At 52.0% G+C, this 10763-nt stretch overlaps 2 protein-coding genes across 3 annotated transcripts in view; both read right to left on the reverse strand.

Moving 5' to 3' along the window:
* SEPT4 (septin 4) overlaps positions 1-8440 on the reverse strand; it is a 20273-nt gene extending 11833 nt beyond the window's left edge. The window contains exons 1-2 of one of the 2 annotated variants that reach the window (XM_023759570.1): positions 8387-8440; positions 8190-8197 (exon numbers count right to left, since the gene is read on the reverse strand). In XM_023759570.1, coding sequence (XP_023615338.1) covers positions 8190-8197; positions 8387-8402 — 24 coding nt within the window. In that variant the 5' untranslated portion in view covers positions 8403-8440. Of the gene's footprint in view, positions 1-8189; positions 8348-8386 lie in introns of those variants that run through there. The other variant, XM_023759569.1, reaches the window with a different exon arrangement.
* A 994-nt stretch (positions 8441-9434) lies between these two features.
* CUNH17orf47 (chromosome unknown C17orf47 homolog) overlaps positions 9435-10763 on the reverse strand; it is a 3337-nt gene continuing 2008 nt past the window's right edge. The window contains 3 exon segments of the mRNA XM_023759608.1: positions 9435-9502; positions 9505-9570; positions 10203-10643. Of these exon segments, the coding sequence (XP_023615376.1) occupies positions 9435-9502; positions 9505-9570; positions 10203-10643 (575 nt within the window).

Here is a 10763-nt window from a genome sequence, read left to right on the forward strand (position 1 = left end):
CGGGGTCTGCACTTCCGCGGATGGGTAGGGAGTGAGGGCGCACGCTGGACCGGCGGCTGCCAGCCCCGGGGCGAGCCTTGCAGCCCGCGACCACCAGAGGCGCCGGGTGCGGAGAGGCGCTCAGGACAGTGCTGCGCTGTCACCTGGCGCTGCCTTACTCAGCCCCTAAGGAGTGGCCTCTTGGGGCAGCGCATCACCATCGGCGCTTGAGCCAGACCCCAAAGAAAAAGAAAGGGCCCACCTGGCATCCCCAGGAGACGCCTTGGGAAGGAGAGGGGGGTTTGCCCCATGAGTTGGAGAGAAACTCCTAATCCCCCCTCCTCCCAGTCCTCACGGTTTTCAGGATGTGAATCTGACTTATGTCCAAGTTACTGCTTATCCACACCCCCTCACACCTCCTACGGTGGAATGGCAGACGTGCTCCACCTCCACCCAAGCTGTGAAGAGGAGACGGGTCCCTTTGTGCAGGACCCTAGATTAAAGATTAAAGAGGATTTGCTGCATAAATTATCCAGGGATCATCAGCTGGAAGGAGGGAGGGAGAGGCGGAGTGGTCTTTGGGGCTTGCCCGGGGGCTGAGGAAAGCAGGGAGCCCCAGGAGAGCCCCCTCCCCGCCCCCAGGCAGGCTGGGCAAGCAGGTGAGGAGCGTGGGGACAGATGCCCTAGGAGCCTTAGAGGCATTAGAGGCTCAGAGGGTCAGCGGCAGTCAGGGGAAAGAAGATGCTTAGGGGGTGGCGAGTTGGTGGGGATTTCCTGAGCTAATACCGGTCTGAGCTGGTCAAGCTTGGGTGGAAGTTTCCAGAGGAATGCCTGTCCCTGACTCCCAAGAGCCCTTCCTGACAGCAGGCTGACTGGCCTGAATCCACTTGGGACAAAACGGAAGCCCATAGGCATGGCCCTCTCGATTGGTAGGAGCGCCAGAGGCCTGCCTACTTTATTTCAGTATCATCTGTGGCATGGCTGGGGTCAGTTAAAACTCATCAGAGGAGAGAGGGGAGCCTGGATAGGCAGGTAAGATCAGGCTCAGAAAATAGGGCTGCTGTTGGAGATGGTATCGGATACGTGGCATGAGTGGGCGGCAGGATGGAAGGGGTGGTTGATGCTTAAAGAAATCAGTTCATGCAGAGGAACCTTTCCAGCTGGGTGACCCCGTTTCACCTCTCTGGGCCTCAATTTCCACACCTGAAAATGAGGGGATTAAACTAGGCTAAGAGTCAGCAGCTTGGCTCCAGTGAGACAATGAGAAAGTCTCCTGCCCCAGGGTAGATCGGGAGATCTGAAGCTGTACTCAGGAAAACAAAGACATAAAGAAAGAAACCAAAGGCTGTTGGAAGTCTGCAGAAGCAGCAGCTGCTGCCGTCAGACCGGATGTCAAACTTGGGCTACACAAAGCCCCACTATTGGGAACTAGCTGGAGGCCACTGGTCCTCATGCAGGCACTCACAAGGATACCTCTGGGGTGCGCCACCAGCAGTCTGTGTGGCCTGCGCTGGGGGTGCTGGGCCCAGGGGAGAAAGGCCCCATCACAAAGCCTTTTTTTTCTACAATCATAACATCCCTCCTTCCTCCAGCCCAGCTTCAGCCCAAGTGTGAACACAGACACATCTCAGAAGGCTGCTCTGCGAGCTCATCCTCAGCTCCATGCTGGCACCTGCTGCCCACGCCCCACAGAGCCCTGTGTGTCCTGAGGCACGCTGGAGCCATCTTGCTTTGAGGGAAGTGAGGCCCTAAGAGACACCAGGGACCATGGAACTCATCTCTAAGCCAAGGTTCTTGGGGTCTTGATGGTCAGTCTGTTTGTCATCACTGCACCACAGGCCCGACCTGAGGCATGTTGGGTAAAATTAAAGCTGAAGACAGACTTTGAGCTGTTCCATGTGTACATGGAACCCACATGCTAACCCGGCAGCATTCAGGGATCTGAGAGAACTTGGTCTGGGCATAAGTCCCCATGCCAGCTTTGATGATTATTGAACTGCCTGAAAGTCCCTACTCCTCCCTGGGCCTTTGTTCCCCGCATTGAAAGAGAGGACCGGACTCCCCCCAACTCCATCTCTGTTGGTACAGGTATAGTCTGACACCTGATCAGAAGCAGAACTAAGATATAGCTGCTCTTGTGTGAGTCACTGACCACTGAGCACTCTTCCCCACCTTCAATCATCAGGTGGCCCAGCCAACCTTGCCTCAGTGCCCCTTGGCTCTTGGAGCTCTGGTTCTCCTTGAAATCCAACATCCCACCAGGTGCAATCCTTACCAAGAGCACGATTTCCCAGGCACTGCTGGGGTGGGGACACTTAGTTTGGCACAGAGGGTGACTCTTCTGGGAAACTCAGACCAACAACCACAGCTCCAGCCTGCTGTCCTGGGTTCCCTCTGCTCAGGTCAGATGGACATGTCTATATGGAAAACCTTCTGGCTCCCTCCACTGGACCTTGCCTGCTCACCCATCAGCGAAGGTTATGGACCACAGAGCTAAACAAGAATGCTACACTTGGGCCAAGCTAGGGCCCAGGTTCAAAGCCAAGAATAAAGAGTGAGTGCCACTGGAAATCAGGATTTCTGGTCTGCCTAACGAAGACCACGTTTCCCTTACGTGGAATAAGAACTAATTGTAGTTCCCTTCCCTCAGAGGTGATGAGTCACTGATGACATAGTCAGAGAGCCCTGGTGGGGCCAAAAGGCTATCATTGGGTGGTGTCTTTCAACGAAACCTTAGCCAGTCTGCCCAGCAAGGTCTGTGCAAAGGCAAGAAACCAAAATACTAAGTCCTACTTGTCCCCCTACTGCTTCTCCTGTCCCATGATCCTAGGGCAGGTGTGAGATGTGGGTGGCAAGGCCAGGGAGCACTGTGTTTCCTGGCACCTGCTGAATGGTTGTAGTTCTAGAGCTAGCTGGCAGGATGCTAGAAGCCAGCCAGTGGGCCCTTCCAACATCCTCTCGATGGCAGGGCAGGGCACGGGAGCTCAGGGGTAGAAGGGACTCACATCCCTCCCAATGCCACTACCCGCTGGAGTAAGACTCCCTTCAAGGACCCCCTGACCTCCCACCCTCCACTTGAATTCCTCCTGTGGCCAAAAACTCACTCATTCTGACAACTGCCTTTCCATATTTGGGCAGTGAGTTGCCAAGGTCACTCCGGGAGCCCAGTGACTTTGCCTGTTGGTGGGCGTGCCAAGGAAATGACCTTGGCTGGCCCAGTCTTCCCACCTACAGCATCAGAGCCTGACTTCTGAAACTGAGCTGAAACTTGCCCTCCCCCTTACCTTTACCCTCCAAGTGCCTCCAGGCCAGAAACTGCTCACTGATTTCGCTGGACTTTGTTTTGTTCTTTGATGTTCACACCCTTTCAAGTGACCCATCTGTATACTTTTCTCTCCCAAATTAACCACAAGTCCCTCAAGGACAGGGAATGTGTCCTCTATTTTAACTTCTTTTTACTTCTGATATCTGCCTGGGTGAGTGACCAGGCTTCTGCCCCCAGGAGATGTCTGATCAATATGCACTGACTGAAATAATTCATTAATTAGTTTTCCACTCTGATTTTGGAGCACAGACAAAATCGGACTTTTTTGACCCCATAACCTGCCCTTCATTCTGGCTGCTCACCAGCTCACGCCCCCAGCCTCCGAGTTCACATGCGAAGACATCGATGTTAGCCCCACTAAAATCTTTCCCTTCACCGTTCTTGATCTCTAAAGGCGCTGCTGAAATATTGGTATGGAAGACATGGCTACAGAAGGAGGGTTTCTCCACCCTATCTGAATCCCTGAGGCAGGATGCTCCCTAAAGTGCTCCCAGCTTTGATGAGCCAGCTCTGAGCCTCTGTTTCTTCACAAAAGAGGGAGAAAAACGTTCACCTCATAGGGGTGCTCTGAAGGTTCACAAAGGTAACCCATTTAGGATGGAATAATCACTAAAACGAGTGGTAGCCAATATCTCGGCTAACGAGAAAATTATTGGTACCGAAGCAGAACTGTCAACTGCGACATTTCAAGTGCCTTTCCTCCCAAGGAGTAGACATATGCAGGTATATGTAGAGCGATGGGAGGAGATTCTTAGGCTGAAGTGACATGGGAATGACCATGCTGCCACCAACTGTGGGGTCAGCTTCTCCAGCTAGCCGCCTCTTTAGCTAGCTCCATCTTTAGAAAACAGGTCTGGGTTTCAGACTCACTGAGCAGAATTCCCAAAAACAGCCACTGTGGGGACTCCGGGAGCCCAGTGACTTTGCCTATGGTGGGCGTGCCAAGGAAATGACCTTGGCTGGCCCAGTCTTCCCACCTACAGTGTCAGAGCCTGACTTCTCTCAGGAACTGTCCCCCTCCTCCAGGCCTCCATTCAGCCCCCAAGGTGCAGCTGTCTTGTGCTTCTGCCTTCGTGGCAGCTGGGCCAAAGGCAGCTGAGCAGAGAAGGGCGAAGGGACATGGTCATTTCTGTCACTCAGGACAGCCTTCCTCTGGCTGAGCAGCTGTCAGGGTGGCTTCTGGGTTATAGATTGGCTTCCTCACCCACGTATGCACTCTGCCCTCGGAAACCAAGCTCCCTAATCTAGCCAGCACCCCACCTCCCGTTTCTTCTTTTACTTGAAGAAGAAAAAAATATTATGAGACTTCTCCGACAGAAAGGCATAGGAGATGGGTTCCAGGCAGAGAAGCGAGTAGCTTCTGGAAATACACCAGAAAGCCCACAGTGGATGTGGCAGCTTCTTCCCTATGTGGGACTTCTGGGCAGAACAGAAAACCAAGGGATTCTGGCCTCAGTTCTGCCATCAAGCCTGAGGAGGAGGCATAGCATTTCCCGCCCCCATTTTATAGGCAGAGGTCGCAATCTGCCCAGGTCTCAGGCGACCAGCAGGACAGTATCCCTCTGCCCTGAACTTCCGGGTGCATCCCAGCCTGTCCTGGGGTGACCAGTTGCCCCAGTTTGCCCAGGGCTGAGGGAGTTCTCAGGATGCAGCACTTTCCATGGAATTAGGAAAGTCCTGGGTAAACCCTGATGAGTTGGTCAACTTAGCCTGTCCCCAAAATAGCAAGTCTGGGCTAGAGATCATCAGCCTCCTATCCTGCTCTGCACTTGAACGAGGTACCATCTGACAGGAAAAGAAGCCATGCGGTGAGGGTCAAGCTGCTATGAAATGCCTCCTGAGGTGCCCTGTCCCATTTCTAGCATCTCTGCTTCATTCTTTTAACAATTCCCTTTCCTCTCAACTACCAGTCTCTGTACAAAGCAAGAGAAAATAAGAAAAGTGGGAGAGATGGTTCCAGGTTTCCTTTCTTTTAAAAAAAAATGTTTATTGATTTCAGAGAGGAAGGAAGAGGGAGAGAGATAGGAACATCAATGATAAGAGAGAATCATCAATTGGCTGCCTCCTGCACACCAACTGGGGATCGAGCCCACGATGCAGGCATATGCCTTTGACTGGAATGGAACCCAGGACCCTTCAGTCTGCAAGCCGACACTCTATCCACTGAGCCAAACCAGCTAGGGCTCCAGGGTTCCTTTCTGACAGCTCATACCCTAGGATTCTGTTTAACATCCCCATGAATGCAGAGCCTCTCTGTGTTCCTCCTGGGCTCTGGAATTTTGTCTAGGAAATCTACATGAGCAAATCATCCCCGTGGCTCAGGAGCCAACAGGAACCTGGCTGTCCCATCTCCCAGGGGCTAAGTGACATGTCACCCTGAAGATACTGAAGTCTGCCTTAGGTATCACTGAGACGGCCTCCTCTAGTTTCTGGCCTATTTTCCAGAGTGGTTTCTTGCATAATTGATAGATATAGCAGGGGAGGTAAAACACCTTGTCCACTGACAGCCTGGGAAGTCATATCCAAAGGGCAAGTAGGTTAGGTGGGCTTGAGGACACAGGCTCTCGAGGCCAGGGTAGCCCCCATCCCATCAAGTGCTATTTTATTCCCATAGAATTCCCCAGAGCTGTGTGAGAAGACAGCTCCCACTTGACCCCATAGGGCACCCTAAGGACCTTCCTGTTGAGCTTTGGCTAGTTCTGCTATGAAAAACAACAACTAACAAACAAAAAAACCATCAGGCCCTAGCCGGTTTGACTTAGTGGATAGAGCGATGGCCTGCGGATTGAAGGGTCTCGGGTTCTATTCCAGTCAAGGGCACATGTCTGGGTTTTGGGCTTGATCCCCAGTAGGGGGTGTGCAGGAGGCAACCAATCAATGATTCTCTCTCATCATTGATGTCTCTATCTCTCTCTCTCTCTCCCTCTTCCTTCCTCTCTGAAACCAATAAAAATATACTTAAAAAACAAAAACTATCAGGAATGTGTCCCTCAGTCCAGCATAATCACCTCTGGGAAGATTCCAGCCCCTAATGTCCCAATCCAAGGATGAGAAACATCTGTCCACCCCACCCCTTAGACAGGAGGGTCTTGAGGAGTTTGGAAGGAAACTGACACAGAGAGATGGGCTGAATCGTGCTCCATTCCCAGCTGCAGACCCTGTAAAGCTCAGAAATAGACATGCTGCAGTCCACGAGCCAGGCCAGGCGCTGTGGCTGGGCCATGAGAGAATTCCTGGCTGGGAATGGAATCTGGACCAGACTCTACCGTCAACCATTCCCAGATCAGAGTAAACAGAGCCTTGGACACCAGCACCACAGAGTCTCCATCCGACAGGACCGCCTGTGGCCCTGCAGCTTCAGGGGCAGGCTGGGGAAGACCTAGCTCTCTCACTTTGTGAGCACAGTACCTGGCCCACCTCCATGCCACTCCACTCCCAGAGAGCCAGGAAGACTGGCAGGCCTAGCTGCCTGCGCGTCTTCTCTTCCCAGCTTCTGGGGAGCAGCTCTGCTACTGCACAGGGCTCGAGAGCTGCAATTATCCAGACAGGATAAGAGCTATTTTGGGAAGGAGCTGTCCTGCTGCCAAGGCATTTGACTTCCTAAACTAAAACAAGATGGGGCAGAATAGGGAGGAACTTGCTCAATCAAAAACATCATATCCTGAAATAGAGGAAATACCCCTTCCCAAAGGTATAGATCTGCATCAAGGGGTGAGCAAGGGGTTAGCTTGTCGAGATACTGCCCCCACCCCTGACTTTGGGAAGGAGGGGGGAAACCTGACCCCATCCAATTCCCCGCTCACTCCCTCTCTCCTAAGACCATCCAAGAGCCTCTATTAAGTCTGTTGCATTGACTTAGACATTTGAGTGCAGACTATTTCATATTGTTGTTTCCTGTCCACCTCTTATCTCCCCATCCAGATGGTAAGTTCTTCAAGGCCAAAGAATGTGTGTGCTATGGGGCTTCAACGCTTCCCCCAATAGTGCCTAGAAGAGTGCTAGGCATCTGAATAAAAATTGTTTGTGGAAGGAAGGGAGAGAGAAAGGGAGGAAGAGAAGGATTTACTGTCTTGCATTGAAATAATCTCTAAAAGTAGCTGCTCCCACCCACAGCTGAGCTCAGGGAGCAGGGCTGGATAAGAAGCCATGGCAGAGGGGGTGGCAGCCACATTTCTGGCACCTCCGCTGCAGCTGTTCCGTTATCTGAGCTCAGGCTGTCCTGCCCCTCCCCCCACTTGTTCTTCATATGTAGTAGTCAACTGTCCATCCTGGGCTAGCCCATAGATGAGACCCATTAGAGGCCATGCTAGGCTTTGGGGAAGAGAGAGAGATGAGAGAGAATGGAGGTAAGAAGAGCTTGGACTATCTTATCAAACATGGGCCAAGAAGAACTAAAGTACTTAGGGGAGCAATGCACTATGAAATCAGGACACTGCCAAATTCAGGACACAGGGCTGCTGAGAGCAGAGTTCACCTTGTGGCTCTCCAAGGTGAGGACTCAAATAGTGTGTAACCCAGAAAAGCGTCCCCTTTCTGGAGTGCCCTAGGCTGGAGAGGGGAGAGCCAAGTAGGGACCAATTCAACCTATGGCTTCCCAGCCTTCCCACAGGACGCTTGGCAGGATTCATCACTTGCCAGCAGGTTTCTACCTTTCTCTCCAGGGCTGCAAATTCTCCTTTGGCGAGACGCAGCCCTGGAGGAGCACAACTTGGCAAGTGGAACGCAGGCTAGATTTTAGCCCCCACTTGCCTGCTCTGCCAGGTGCCCTTGTGCAGCTAACACCTGCCCAACAATAGGGAGCAGCTTTCATTAGAGGGTAAGACAGGGACTTGGGTAGGGAGAGCACAGGAAGTTACCAAAAGTAACTTCCTAGGGGCATTCTTACCTCCTCATCTGTCATAATGGAGATGTAGAGGCCAGGCATTCCCAGTGGGCAGCAAATGGAAATCAGAGAGTGCCAACAGGAAGGGAAAAAGAGAATTTTACTGAAGATGTGCGGTGGACTCGGCCATTACCTGGCCCAAGTCCCCTCCTAGTGCAAGTGGCCCAAATGACAACAGCTAGCATTTGCTGAGTGCTCACCATTGCCAGGCACCATACCACACTAAGTGTTTTACATGTCATAGCTTGGTCAGTCTTCATAAGAACTCTAAAAGGAAGCCATTGTTCCCATTAACAGATGGGGGAAAGGAATGATTAGAGAGGTCAAATACTTACCCAATGTCGTAGTTAGAAAATAGTTGTTGGGAGGGAGGGGAAGAGGTTAATGGGGGGAAAGGGGACATATATAATACTTTCAACAATCAAGATTAAAAAAAGAAAATAGTAGACACGGGGCTCAAGCCCAGGAATATGACTCCAGAATCCATACTCTACTAAACCTTTCCTTCACGGAGCTTTGCTGTGAGGCAGGGCTGCCCTTCTCTGCTGAGGGTTCATGCTGGTTGGTATTGCACTGCATTCCCAGGGCTCTCTCTTCCCTAGGAACTTCCTGATTCAGAGCCCTGGCCTCCCTCATGCTCATGGGGCTGGAGCATATTTTGGACCACAATCCCTGTAGCAGAAACTCCTTGCCACTAAGATTCACGTTTAAGGGCTGGTCCTTACGTTTCCTCCCACCACAGAAGTCAAGATACAAGGGGAGTCAGGAGGGTCACAGGCCCTAAAGGCACTTCTCTTAGGACTTTAAAGTTGGCTGTAGGACCCACTGACCCCTCAAGGCGAAACCCAGACATCCCTGGAGATCCTTCTGGGCAGCAGCCAATAAGGACCTCCCAGGCCCTGGAATAGGGGTGTGAATAGGGTTCTGAGGAACCAGAGACACACATGAGGAGACCCCCAACCTGAATCAGTGTGGGGTCAGCCCTGAGTTAGACTGTGAAGCAGGCAAGTTGATTTTTGGGGGGTTTGTTTCTTTATCGAATGATAGGTAACATCAGCTAAGCTGCAAGGCCATGGGCTTACACTGTTCTCCATGCCTGCTATTCTCCAGTGACTACTTCCCATTATAAGGAAACTCTTGAACATGAAAAAGGTTCCAAGTCCCAAAGGAATAACTAATGGTGGCAAGATAAGAAGTTCCTCTGTTCCTTCAAGTCAAAGCCCCAGCATGCACCATGTCCTAACAGACCTAGCTCTGTACATACATCAAGGCTACCCACCCACCCGTCCTCCAGCCTCCCACACCCCCACAATGAACCATGGGAGGGAAAAGCACAGACCTTTTAGCCACCAGATGACACGATTGTACATTTCCTCAGAGACATCTGAAAGTAACAGAGATTGGTATGTTTTTTTTCTCTCTCTCTCTCTGTGGGATGCACACTCCCTGCCCCTCACTACTTCACATCTCCCTTTCTAGCTCCACATTTTTCCAAGAAGAAGGAGCTCTCCAAGAAGCTCCTCTTGTCTAGGGCTAAATGTCACACTCCCACTCTCCCTCTCCCTTTTCTCCCAGCCTCTGTGCCACTGTTAATGCCTTGCCCCTCTTGGAAGGCTCATCGGTGCCTCACCTTTGTTTCCAGAGTATGTACTAGAGGACCTTATCCTCTTTACTAGCTCTTACCAGCCCTCACCCCAGCTCAGTACTTCATGTCCACTCTCAGGAAGCAGCTTCCCCACCCTGCAAACCACTCTCTACTACCTTCCATTGAAAGGTTAAGCGCGTTGCCTGGAAGAGTCAATGCCTGACGCCGACCCAAGCATCGTCATCGATGTCATTAGCTTGGAACTCAGAGAAGCTGGCGGGGAAGGAATGGAGCAATGGGCTCAAGGATGGGTCTAGCTTTGGCACTGGCAGGAGGGTAGCTCTAAGGCCCAGAATGAAGAGGGGGCCTTCCCTGCCATGTCCCACTCACTAAATCGGGGTTGCACCTGGGCAGTCTGCTTCTTCACATACCCAAGAAGAAAGCACTAAACCTTTGAATGGGTTGTTTGGAGATGTGCTTGGGAGCCTGTGGCACTTCCCTCAATGGTGCCCAGCTTGGAGGCTCCGTTGCGGATTGTAGTGGTGGTGGTGGTGGTGGTGGTGATGTTGCTGGTGCTGGTGGTGGTGATGGACTTGCCTTCTCTCGCTGGAGCAGCAGATCGTCACAGAAAGGGCTTGAGTCCATTTCAAAAAAGGACAATGAATAGTCTGCAGGAAGCGGGGATTTAGGCTCCAAATCAGGTGTTGTTGGCCGGCTTTGAGGCATTTCAATGTCAGGATTGAGTAAGGGCCACCATGAGCAGTCAGGCCCATATTTAGGTAAGGACCGAGGGGGTAGGGGCCGAGGGGTCAGTTCCACTTTTGCATGAGCAGAGTGACTTGGGGAGGGTGCTGGGGACATGTAGACATTTTCTGAGGGTTTTGGGGTATGCTGCTTACTGACAGGCTCAGGAGATTTGTGGGGGCTCTCAGACACTGTCCGAGGTGTCACGTGGTGAACTGCTCGCTGGCTGTACTCCTGAGTATATGGTG

The sequence above is a fragment of the Myotis lucifugus genome, unplaced genomic scaffold, assembly GCF_000147115.1.
Source record: "Myotis lucifugus unplaced genomic scaffold, Myoluc2.0 scaffold_158, whole genome shotgun sequence".
NCBI classification, from domain to species: Eukaryota; Metazoa; Chordata; class Mammalia; order Chiroptera; family Vespertilionidae; genus Myotis; species Myotis lucifugus.